Genomic DNA, 13,376 nt, shown 5'->3' with positions numbered 1-13,376 from the left:
AATATTACGAGACACTGGTCTATAGGGGATTATTTCGTCAGACGCGGTATTCCCTACAATTTGTATTGATGAAGTTGTAGAGACAAGGGAGAAACCCTTAGACACTTTCTTTGCGACTGCTTAGCTCTAACTAGAGTCACGTTGCGGGCACTAGGTACATATTTCTTTCTCTATACCTCAAAGAGGTTTTTAGTTCCAGGGTAGGGAAGCTGCTGCCTGGCTTTGCTCTCCATGCCCTTTCCACAACAATCATGGTCTTCGAAGTTTGTGGCATTAAAATGACGAATTAAGACGCTAATTGGACTTCTCAGAGTGACTACTGGTACCTAACGAGTAAAAATCGCTTCGGAGAATTTCATCATTCAAAGTCCTGGACAACGCAAGAATGCCAAGAATGCATGGTATACTACACGGGATTCGGCAAAAATATCTTCTAAAGCAGGGTGGGTGTGAAGGGAAAAAAGCATGCAACCGAAAGCTAGAAAATGAATTACAAGTGTGCAGTGAAGCGTAGCCAGGAAGCGAGTTGAGAGAAGAAATCTGGCAAACCAAGAACAAATTCTGGAGCCACAGTAGACGACTATTTCCATAATTTTACTTTTGTGAACCCTAAAGAATATAGGGCCTTCCGTTGAGTGCAACTTTCAACGTAAGTAGTTGTAGGGATGGCTAAGTCCCCACCCGGGCTGACTACTGTCCTGAGAGAAGAAATATTCTAAAATTCTGTAAAGTCATCTATGTTGGCTTGTAGCTGCGTTAGCTAGGCTGAGGAATGTGAATGTAGTCCTTAGGGCATATCAGTTGAGCTATATATCGTTGCTAGCGGATCCGCATAGTGAATTTTTGTTACTTTTGAGGTTTTTGGGATAAATAGCTCTTCCCTTATGTCTGATGCAGTCAGCTCGAATGGTAAATTTGGTCATCCCTACGGATAGATGCATGGCACACGCGACGTATTTTTTTATTCCGGTAGGATATTGAAATTTACCTTAATTTAATTTACCTTAATTTGTGGTTAATTGTATCGTTGCTAGATCTATTTGAATTGATCCCTCAGAACCATTGTTGGTTTGGCTGCTAAGGTTTTCTTTTCGTCAGAAGGAAATGCTTTTGAGCTCTTTGGTGAATCGTTCTTCAATGATGCTTGATGGGGATCAACCCATAGGGGTTTAGTTAATAGTTTGGCAAGTCAGCTACCTGCTGCTTACTAGATGTATCTACATCTGTGTATCACTGTTTTCATTAGCTTATTGGCATCCGCAACCTTCGCTGTGTAGGTACGTCTAATAATAATGGTTTGCACCTTGCTGATCTACTTTTGCTAGTGCTTCTAGTTTTTATGTGAGTGGAGCGAGGGAAGAGTTCTTTGCTACTATGAAGATAATTAGCAATTGGAGGTTAATAAGGCATTTGGGGTTTGTATACTATGAACCAAGCTCAGTCCTGCCGAAGCAGCCTTCAGCGTATGTTGTTTTATTTTTTAGTGGCTTAGGAGTGGAGAAACTTTGATAGAATGGTAAACTTGAAATATAAGCACTGGTGAAGGATCTTTATTAGTCAGAGGTGTGCTTCTTCTTCCGGCTCACCCTATGTACAACTTAGGCCTATCCGCATTGGACATTCTACAGTGGGAACCACGAGAATATAAGTTAAGAACTCCTTTACAATGTATGCATAACTTGAACCATAGTGCGACCACGGTAGACTATTAACAAAGTTACATATGTATTATGTTAGGTAAAATTTGAAAGGTACTTCCATGGAAATTAAGTGGCATCAGATATCTTTAAGATACTACTGAATTTCTGAAGAAGGTCGCTATCTTGAGTTTTCAACCCCATCCCTGAGAAAGTGGAGAGTTTATAGAGAGGAAAGGGAGAGGGTCCTCTTCTTCAAATTCGGCGAAATATCTTGGCGGTCACTCGCCATTACAAGGCTACGGCACCTCCAAGTGAGTTTTTATATCATCATCATGGTAAAGCTTGAGCGGTGGCTTGAGAGGTGGAAGAAAGAGGGAAAGCCCGCCTAAACCTAAATAATTGCGCGGTTACCTTACCTCGAAAACCCATGGCATCTCAAACTGGGGCTATTTTCTTGATAAAATGGTAGTGTTTCACTTTGAATTGATGTATTCCAACCCCGCAGGGGGGAAAAATCTCGGCGGTCACCTCCTTGTCTTAAAGAATTGTGGCGCTTTGAATGGGGGTATTTTGATATCATCATGGTAAGTTTAGGTTTGCCAATCCCACCCACGGAGGGGAAGATGGTAAATAGGGTATTTAGAAAGAAGTAAAGGATCCCCTTTTCTGCACTCGTTAAAAATGTATGACGGTCACTATTTCTTAAAAAGTTAAGGCAGTCCGGAAAGCCGCTATTTTTGGTGGGAGGGGTTACAGAGAGAGGCCCGATGATTGCCTTACCAGCTTACTTATGATATGAAAATAGTCCCTTTTCGGAGTGTCATAACCTTTCAACGGGCGATGATCGCCATAATACTTCAACGAAGTTAGAAAGTGAGGAGCTTCTTCTTCCTTCAACACACCCTCTTTTTCCGCCTGTTTTCAGGGGGTGCGGCTGGAAAATCAAAGTTGAAGCCCTACAGCTTTTTAAGGGAAAGTGATCGCCGTAATTTTTCAATGAAGTTTGAGGGAGAGGACCTCTAGCTTCTTCCTTCATACCCTCTTTTACCGCTGCGCCGTCTAGGTTCAAAATCACCGCTTTAATATGACTTCAAAGTTCTATGGCTTTTCAGGGGGCACTGCAATATCTCGATTGGATTAGGAGGGGGGACTTTTGCCTCCTCATCCTTTCCCCTCTCGGGCGGGTGTGGGGTTGCAGAATCAAATTTTACGATGATGATGATGATGTAGTGCGTAACTTTTTAAGGGGGGGGGGGCTGACCGCCACGAGTTTTCACCGACTTTGACGAAAGGGGATCCCCCAATTCCTTCTCAGTAAATCCCCCACACCTCGGGTGATGGGGTTGAAAATTCAATCTTTTCGTGTGGAAAAATAACTTAACATCAGAAACTAATTATATTTTATGTTGTTAAATAAAAACTAAAAACTAAACGAAAATCTGAGAATCTAATCAAATTCCAAATTCATATCTTAAGATGTTAACTAGATATGTATGTCTAATCTTTCGATCTAAAATGTTGGTGAGGGGAAAAAAGAAGTTTCCACTGTCTGCCTCTTCTTCCAAAGTGAAAGGTTCTTGATATCAAAACACATGTTTCCTGGATATCAACGACGCGAAATGTTTTGATGGGGTTCATGCCATTTAGAATTTCGCCATGTGTACGTTCTGAGAGTGGAAAACAACGGAGACTGGCTGGGAATAGTCTGACTTCAAAATGATGCAATCTTGCGTCATTCTTTTCCAACTGTTCAGTATGCATGGCCTATATGTATAGTGTTGGCATTATTATATGTATATATATGCTTCTGCATTTATATGTGACGTAGCGAACCGCGAATGAGCCTCCACCGTACTGAACTAACGCTGACATGTTGGTATGCCCACATTTACGCTCTTTAGATATTCATGGCTTTATCGATTTCATTTCACTTTTATTTTGCCAAGGTGAGAAAAAGGTAGACGACAAAGCGACCAGCTTGGGTACTCATTAGTTTGGATAGCGTTAGGTGTAGGAGATTTCCGAACCCAAAACGGTTATACGTATGGTCTCATGCGTTCTTTGGATTTGTGTATAGTGTATGCCCATCTGGTGGAATCTCCTAATAATTTTCAGTATTGCATCATCCTTGTTGGTTATGGGACTTGAAACGGTCAAGTTGATCGTGGGCCATTTCATTTTATTACGAAGAGAAGTTATGTATGCCGAATTAGATACATGTATCTTAATATGAAATCTAACAAGACGTGGTATGAGAGAAATTAATAAGGTGTCATATGATAAGTGATCATTGATCGAGGTCGTTATTCATTATTTCTTTTTATTACTATATAAATAGTCAACGACAGTAAGTCAAACAGGAAATTCAAGTTGGCTCAATGCTGAATAAGGTCTAAAGTACGCCTGGCGCACTTCCCTAGTACATACATACATACAGTTTTATAGCATATGTGGTATCTCTTTGTTTGTACTGAATTTATTAGATTGCCTAAGCCCTCATTCCTAACAAGATTGGTCTGGTACAGAATGCTGGAAAATACCAGTTTGCTTTCGGTAGCTGAGACAGACATAACTAGACCCTCATTATCTTTATCTCAGTGCAAAGTCTCAGATTCACTAGTACCATTTCCACGCGTCGCCATGACTGGTAAACTAAATTGTGTCAATATAAAATAAAATAAATTTAAAGCGTGTGAAATACACTTGTGGGTGATGGACATATGGATGTCTTGCTGATATCAGCTCTTATGACTTTTGTACGCTATTTTTAAGTGTATGGTATATAGTTCATGATTGCACATATAAATGCAACAGATACACATCTGTAGAACAAAAGTCAACCAGAGAAACCTATGCCTCGCTGCGGAGAAGCATTGACCTCAGCTAAATGAACAACAACCGAGAAAGCTTCTATGCATCATTGTTCATGCGAAAAGATTCATTTACGAGAATTTTGCAATAATTTCCACGTTGAAATTTCTATCCGTTGAGCAATTTTCACAATATTGCTTACCTTATAAGAAATACAGGAAGTGTTTATACGTTCACGATCCTGACCCAATCTGACTTAAAAAATCAAGCAATGGAGTGAATGTTCCGCAAGATTTCTAGCTTAGTCAGCGATTGTTGATATTTCGACGCAGTTCAAGCTTTTTCTTAACGGTTTTATGCTTCAATTTCATAAATGGTATCTAATTTATTTATTGTCACTAAAAACGTGCCCATTGGCACTTTTTATCGTAGTAATGCAACAGGAAATCATCTGTTGCTCCCGTCAAGCTCACTTTGGGAAGGAAGTTTTGAATATCACGAAACAGAATAATGGCTACTTTCATTCTGATTTCTAAACAGTACGAGACTAAAATGCACTTTGTTTAAAGATGTGTAGTCTCAGAAAGTCACTAACTATGTTTGCTATTCAGTTTCCGGCGTATGAAAGACGCACCGACTAAAAAGCTGAGCTAATCTCTTTTTAAGGCTTCACTTCAGGCAAATCAGCAACAGATCAGATTTTCTCTGTGCGGCAAGCGATGAAAAAACTGTTGGAATATGGACATCAGTTGCACCATCTCTTCATCGACTTTAAAGCCGCCTATGATAGCATAGCCAGGGTAAAACTGTACACGGCCATGAGAGAATTCGGTATCCCGACGCCATCAGGGCGAGATCTTGGGCTGCACATCAATGAAGGCGAGACAAAATATATGGTGACAACGTCAGCACCAAAAACCAATCAACCAACAACATCAAACCGCACTGGTCAAACGGGAAGAATAAAGATAGGAGAATATAACTTTGAGACCGTTGATAATTTCTCCTATCTAGGGTCGAAAATCACAACCGATAAGAGCTATGACGATGATATCCGCGCACGGTTACTGGCAGCCAACCGAGCTTATTTCAGTTTACAAGAACTGTTTTGCTCGAAACGTCTCACCATATTGTCAATGCTCTTTCTGTACAAGAAAATGATCTTGCCAGTCCTCATGTTTTCCTCGGAGAGTTGGGTTCTAAGCAAGCGATCTCTTGGCCGCGTTCGAGAGGAGAATCCTCCGAAGAATTTTTGGCCCCCTACATGAAGATGGATGATTCCGTAGCCTACATAACGACGAAATCTATGAGCGATACCATGGCTGTCAGGTTGTGGATAAAATCCGGCCCAATAGGTTACGGTGGGCGGGTCACTTAATCCGTATGGATGAGGATGATCTCACCCGAAAAGTCCATAAGGGCAATATCTATGGTAGAAAAAAAAGACCAGGCAGACTCTAACAGCTTTTAGGGATATCGAATTGGTGGACCTCGGCGCAAAACCGGGATGTCTGGAGTTCCTTATTAAGGCAGGCCTAGTTCGGATACCAGTTGTTGCGCCGTTGATGATTATGATACTGATCAAAGTTGAACCGGAACTCGAGAGAGTTAAAAAGAATCAGAATCATCCAATATACGGTCTTCTGTGTCGTAGGATAGCGGAGAACCTCATAAAAGAAAAGATCCATAACAGTGTATGAATGTGTATTCATTGCCAAGGGGCATATAAGGAGTTACTGCACATTGCGAAGTTTTCGGAGATTCTCATTCGTGCCTTAGTTCCAAACACAAAACTGACCCCAGCGAGTATATCCTCAGCCTAGGGTGGGGTCAAAATATTTAACAACCATCTAACAACGGAACAGCACCGCAATTTAATAGGAACATTTCATACTCGTCTTTATTGAAATCGGACTTAATATCCCCGGCTGGGTCCAACAATATAAATATTTTATGTTCAAAACATAATGTAGTGGAACGGCGAACAAAGCGGCAAAAACAAACAAAGGACGTCTTATTCCACACTTTACTCACCGCTGTTAGGGCCGATTGTTTTCAGTCTTAGGAAGAAAAGCGCGGGTTTGATATTCAAACTCCAGTCAGCAAACCTAAATTATTGAAGTAATGATCATAACCTTAAACGACTCCTTACTCAACAATAACATCATTTCAAAATATGGTGGGAGCCACCATAAATTAGAAATTCCAGCCTTCCTAGTCAGCAACATGGTCTAACTTAGCGCAGTGCCTCGTTGACGATAGGGCTCGTCTTGTGGGTGAGTGAATACTACATTCACAGGGGCCACTTGGTAATTTCGTTCGACATGAAAGACGGGGGAGGCGACAGTCCAGGAATTCAAAGGACAAGAGCCAGAGAAATGCGAAACCGGAGAAAAAATGCTGCGATCTCTCCAATTGGTACGACTCTTTTTCAAAATTTGTAATCGTAATTCTTTTCCCATAACATGAAGAAAGTCGACCTCATCTAATGGTTTAGCGGCACGTCTTCTAGATCACGTGGTGACCGAGTTTATTGTGGATAGTCGCGAGTTACCTCGTCGTGTCAGAGGAGGCAACGTTGATTAGTTTTGGAGTCGAACTTGCGGTGACTGAGAGAGAACTTTTTCAAAGAAAGGTTATGAATAGTCAAACTGGACCCAAAATATCTACCATAGAAAGAGGGCAAATCGACCGATGAAAGTCCGATGTGACTACAAATTTCGAAAAGCCCATAGTAAGAAGCTGCAGAGGAGACGACAGCAAGACGGAAGAGGTTACTGGATCCGCACAATGATTGCGTGTATTGAGAGATGGATTGAGCGAAAACACGGAAAATCGAATTAACACCTAACACCGTTCCGTATACGATACGATGTTTAGTAGTAATGTCAGTCCGAATTGGACCCATCCCTTGACTGTATCAAATGTGCCCCTACATCCGAGCATTCGTAGCATGTTATGCTTCGCTGTCTGAGATTTGCGGATGAAAGAAGGAGGTTGTAGGACTTCCTTAGTGTAGTTATTGGAGCTTGTCATCTTACAGAAGATATTGATGCCGGAAGCAAATTGTGTGTGGGGACTTCAAGCAATCGATCTTCCATTAAAAATTGTCTAGTGATACAGCTTCATGATAACTGTTGAAATCCTGGTATGAACCTTGCATCTTTAAACTGGCGACGACGAATCTCACTGAAAGAGGGCCACTTCGTGAGTCCGACGTTTCTTTGGTACCTGCGGTACGAATTTGTGCTTTCTGCCTAAAAAGCGACCTAAAATTCCCTTTTACACAGAAGGTATTTGTTAACACAATATATGTGCCGTTAAAAGCCAGGTCGTACAAAGTTGATGTTGTAGATCCAATCCGCAAAGATTAAGCGCTCGTGGTTGCCACCTTAGCGGCGAATAGTTATATTCTAGATGTTCGTTATGTTTGTAAAAGATGCCAGAGTCAATAGGACGAAAAGATTGCCATTTTTCATATAGGTAGACAAGGGGACTCCTCGCGAGTTCGCATACCAATGCCCTTCAGCGTATAGTCGCAAAAGCGTGAGGCTTCTGCAAGGCAATCACCTAGGAGTCGATACTTCCAAGATGAATACAAAAAGGATGAGTTTTTGCGGTATGTTATCAAAAGATAGAATTGGAAAATATACAGCAGAATGTGGGATGCGGGGATAAACTTTAGAGAATGATCTCATCCTGACTTTCTCATCCTGTTGGGAAACCTAACGACTGGTTGGCCGTGCTCGTCCGCCAGTATCTAATTGCAGCTTCACTTAAGTGACCCGTCGGTATGTTCGCCTGTACGTACTTGCACGCTTCCGTGCTAGTGAAGTTCGGGAAATGGGGAGGGTTCTTTTAAATACTTGAATCCTTCTTACATAATATAAAAAAATTCCCGCACTTTATGACGCGTTGGCATTAAACCAGGATCTGAAATCAAAAATAGTTAGAGACATCCGTGAAATGAGTGCTTATGAGTCCGATGTCAGCGGGTCTTAGGGTTTTACTGCATGTAGCCGAACTTTGGTGTCTCCCAGTTGCAAATCTACAGCAGCTCTTCTCTGTAACTGTGGGTATTATTACCACGCCCAAAAGTCTCTGGGGCATGTTCCACTGAAGGAATGATCACTATTATTAACCCCTTCCAAGATTCCGTAATGAGTCAGAACTTGTAATGCCTCTTCGGGAATTCACAGACAACCTGAGTACCCTCTGAGGGAAGAGCAAAGTCGGATTAATCAGACACCGTCTTCAAGGTTACCATTTTATCTCTTTGGACCCTAGAATGTTCAGCCTGTACTGCTGAAATTTCGGCTCAATTTGGAGCATGAGTCGACAAAAGTGAAAGGTCAAAGCTGAGAAATTGTACTGCCTATGTGAAGGTTCATGATTTGCAGGATCTTCAACTAAAAATTTCACCACATACCAGACCTAGGACATTGTGAATTGTTTGGATTTGCGGTACGCTTGAAGCTTGGTCTTTGAGGGTAGATCCGAGGCCGAAATGAACAAGATTGTGAATCTATTTCAGGATATTACTGAGGAATAGAAAATATGTGCTTGGGGAGAGGCATACGTTTTGATCTGATCAAGGATATGCTTACTATTTGCATTGCCATTGTAGTAGAATTGACCCAGCTGGAGCGCTATCAGCGAGCAATGTTTGGGCGACTTTATTGATTCCCCATTTTTCGAAGCGGAGCGCTTAATGCGTACAGATTGAACAACCCACGCTATCAATGTTGGTAATCACCCTTAGACCAAAAGCTTGTTTACCCTGGGATTGACTAGATGTGCCAGCTCATTGGACTATGCAACTTACCTTGGGAGGTTTGGACTCTGTAATTTACCTCAAGCCATGCAACGGCAGATGTATAAAGTCCTCCTTGGACGTCCATTGCATTATCTTGATACATAGATGACTTGCTTCTCATGAGTGGAGACTTTCCACTACCACTTGTTCCCTACATGAAGTGCGCTGGTTTAAGGATGAAGATGTGTGATGTGTGTGAAATTATTTTCGTGCCTTAGGGAAACATCTTCAAGTGTGCGATAGACTCGTCTACAAACTGTCCAATTATTACCATACATCTAGAGCGGGAAGCTTGATCGTATAATTGGGATCAGGTTTGCACTATAATATTTTCGAGCTTCTGGGCAAGAGTGTAGTCAAACGCCTTTATACGCCTTTTACTCTCCACAAGCAAAGGCTTCAAAGAGGGTATACCATTCGACACTGCAAGTTCGCATGCAAGCTCTTATACCTTATTACAATGTCCAAGCTGCTTAGAGGACAAGTTTGGTTTTCTTTGAGCATAGGTTTAGAGGTGCACTCAGTAAGCTGATACAGCACAAAAAAGCATATATTGGCGTACCAGCGTCTTTCTAACCCTTACTGACAGCAATTGGAGCTGAAAATTGAATCACATGCTAGGTCAGCCTTCAGGCATCTTTCATGCGAAGGACGTTGGCACTGGTACAGTTTATTTTCTTGTTGTGTTTTCATCATCCTAACTACCTGTTTTCCAAACACTTCACTTCACGGATAATCATCCTGGTCATCGTTATTCGATAGCGCCACAACGGATTTCCAGATTGTCACTACATCAACGCCTTGCTTGCCCATTGCTTGCGAAAGCATGTCTTGAAGGGTTTATTCGTTACAGAGGACAAGCCTCGATTACTGATGCTTTTATTCTTCACACTTTTCAGGAATTCTGTCAGAATCATATTTCGGCGCTAGATTAAGATTGCCGGTCTCAGGACCTTTACTTCGGATTGTTGTCCAAAAACACTTGCCTTATCAGAATATTTGCCTGCACTTCTTATTCTCTAAAGATGATTTCTTGACCATAGAAAAAAGGATCGGTGTCTCAAAATAGTGTTGTAGCAAAACAAGTCGGGAAACTAGAAGCTGGACGCTTCAGGTATGAAATGATATATCAAAATGTTTGAATGAATATTTGTTCTATTTAAACCTAGCACGCATATATATATACATATTCTGTCAGAATTCTGGCTTTTCCGTGATATTGACATTCAAGGTGACATTCAATCGGTGAAACTGTTTCTTAGAAAAGTGCGTGTGACAGATAGACAGACAGTCCATAAACCGATTTTAATAGGGTTTTGCTTTAAAGAGGACAGAAGGCACTTAGATTGGTGACTTTCAGAGGTCACTTTTGGAAAGTGCTCCGACGATCCTCATTCATTGCTTTCAATAGTTGGGGGTTGCTGAGTGAGTCATTGCTATAATGAGACTCTTCAGTTACCCACCCCTTTTCTTCTCTTTAAGCAAATCCAGGCTTACTCTCCATTTTTCTTTATTTCCAGATTACCAACAAGCACACCATGTCGCAATCCATTTTCGCCGTTTGCAAACCGAAACCTTATCAACCATGTCCGATGCATCTCAACACTAAGAGAGAAATTGACGGACCTCACACCAAAAGTGCGAGCTTTCGTTGAGGAATCAATTGACCTCTGTCAACCGGATAAAATACACATTTGCGATGGAAGCGAAGGCGAAAATAATGCCTTACTAAAGCTGCTTCAGCAAAATAGCACCATCAAGCCTCTGCCAAAATACGAAAACTGTTGGTTAGCACGGACGAATCCTGCGGATGTGGCTAGAGTTGAATCCAAAACTTTTATCTGTACCGATCGTAAGGAAGAGACGATTCCCACTCCAAAAACTGGAGTTAAGGGAGCTTTAGGTAATTGGATCTCACCAAAGGACTTTGACAAAGCCATCGACGAACGCTTCCCGGGCAGCATGAAAGGAAGGACGATGTATGTAGTGCCATTTTCTATGGGACCAGTGGGATCGCCTTTATCTAAAATTGGCATCGAAATTACTGATTCCGCATATGTAGCTGCGTCGATGAGAATTATGACAAGAGTAGGAACTCCGGTGTTGAATCAGCTTAAGAAACATGAAGAGTTTGTGGAATGTTTGCACTCCGTTGGAACGCCTGCGAATGGAGTGGTAGACGTACCGTCGTGGCCTTGCGATCCAGAACGCACAATCATTTTGCACAAACCAGCGGACAATTTGATTGTCTCCTACGGTTCCGGATACGGTGGGAATTCACTCCTGGGAAAAAAATGTTTTGCTCTCCGTATTGGAAGCACAATTGCCAAACGCGAAGGATGGTTAGCTGAACACATGTTGATCCTTGGTATAACAAATCCTAAAGGAGAGAAGAAATATATTGCAGCGGCGTTCCCTTCATCTTGTGGAAAAACTAATTTGGCGATGATGACTCCATCCTTGCCTGGCTATAAAATTGAATGTGTAGGAGATGACATAGCGTGGATGAGGTTCGATTCTAACGGTGTCCTGCGAGCAATTAATCCAGAAAATGGTTTCTTCGGTGTTGCTCCAGGAACTGCCCACAACACAAACCCTAATGCAATGAAAACAATCTTTAAGAACACGATTTTTACGAACGTTGCTGAAACGTCAGATGGAGGAGTATTTTGGGAGGGTCTGGAAAAAGAATTACCAAAGAATGTTAAAATTACAGACTGGCTCGGTCGTGCTTGGCAACTTGGTGAAACTAAGACTCCGGCAGCACATCCTAATTCACGCTTCTGTTCACCAGCTGGACAATGCCCGATAATCGACCCGGCCTGGGAAGACCCTAAAGGTGTGCCAATCAGTGCAATTCTGTTCGGAGGACGCAGACCAGCTGGCGTACCGCTGGTATATGAGGCTCTTTCATGGTCTCACGGTGTTTTCGTGGGAGCAGCTATGCGAAGTGAGGCTACTGCTGCAGCTGAATTCAAAGGAAAGGTAATCATGCATGATCCCTTCGCTATGCGTCCGTTCTTTGGCTACAATTTCGGCGACTACCTGAAACATTGGCTGAGTATGGAGGAAAAGGGTCAAATGCCGAAAATTTTCCATGTCAACTGGTTCCGCAAAGGCTCAGATGGTAAGTTCCTTTGGCCTGGGTTTGGAGAGAATTCGCGAGTACTTGATTGGATTCTAAGAAGAATTGATGGGGAAGAATGTTTCGAGGAGACCGCTATTGGCCGAATTCCTGCAAAAGGAGCGCTTCATGTGGATGGAATGAAAGAGAAAGTTGATCTTGACCAATTATTTTCACTTCCAAAGGACTTTTGGATGGAGGAGGTCGAGGACATCCAGAGGTATTTCGACAATCAAGTTGGTAATGACTTGCCCGCCAAGGTTGCTAAGGAGTTGAATGAACTTAAGGCACGCGTTTATAAAATGTAGAAATATTTTTAATATTTGTTTTGCCGATTGTACATAAGAGTTCAAAAGTTGAGTGTAACTATTTTTTGAAATTGCATTTAAAGATCGAAAGCTAGCAGACTTGCATAGATGGCGTTAAGGATTTTAAACAGTAGCTGTAAGTTCCATTGTGATATCTCAATTTGTTTCCATTTTTGAGCGATTAAAGAAAATAAAGGCATTTTTCATGGAGAAAAAGTATTATTGTACTTCCTGTTGGTGTAGGAATGAAATGAAGCATCTGGAACTTGGATAAAGATAGGTTCACCGATAAATATCTAGGAAAAGGGGGTGATCAATTGCATTAACCGTGTAAGATGTGATAGCATCTTAGGTATGTATACCTAAGGAGTGGATTCAAAAGCCAATGCTTTGTCATGAAGTCTGAGATCTACGAAATTGACTTCAAAGGTCTACGTAGTTTTAGATAAGGGAGATTAAAAGAGTGAGGCAGGTAGACCAGGGAAGTTGTTCAAGCCAAAGACAATCACAATTGTGGGAAGTGGATCAGATCAGGAAGCAATACTCGAGGGTGCTTCTAGTCAGTGAGTTGAAAAGAGTTAAGGAGAAGTGGATCATTGCTGACATCAAGACAATGTCTGTCGAAGCGGAGTCTATGATCGAAAGTTGCACCGGTGGTAATTTATTTTGGTGACCAA

At 41.8% G+C, this 13,376-nt stretch overlaps 1 protein-coding gene across 1 annotated transcript in view; it reads left to right on the top strand.

Moving 5' to 3' along the window:
- Nucleotides 1-12,896, top strand: part of LOC119653623 (phosphoenolpyruvate carboxykinase [GTP]-like) — a 109,029-nt gene extending 96,133 nt beyond the window's left edge. Inside the window, exon 2 of the mRNA XM_038058396.1 lies at nucleotides 10,788-12,896. Within this exon, the coding sequence (XP_037914324.1) occupies nucleotides 10,788-12,699 (1,912 nt within the window). The 3' untranslated portion in view covers nucleotides 12,700-12,896. The remainder of the gene's footprint in view (nucleotides 1-10,787) is intronic.
- The last annotated feature ends 480 nt before the right edge of the window (nucleotides 12,897-13,376 follow it).

Source organism: Hermetia illucens, chromosome 4, assembly GCF_905115235.1.
Source record: "Hermetia illucens chromosome 4, iHerIll2.2.curated.20191125, whole genome shotgun sequence".
Classification (NCBI taxonomy): Eukaryota; Metazoa; Arthropoda; class Insecta; order Diptera; family Stratiomyidae; genus Hermetia; species Hermetia illucens.
Note: the sequence above shows the minus strand (reverse complement) of the source record. Positions and strands in the feature narration are given on the sequence as shown.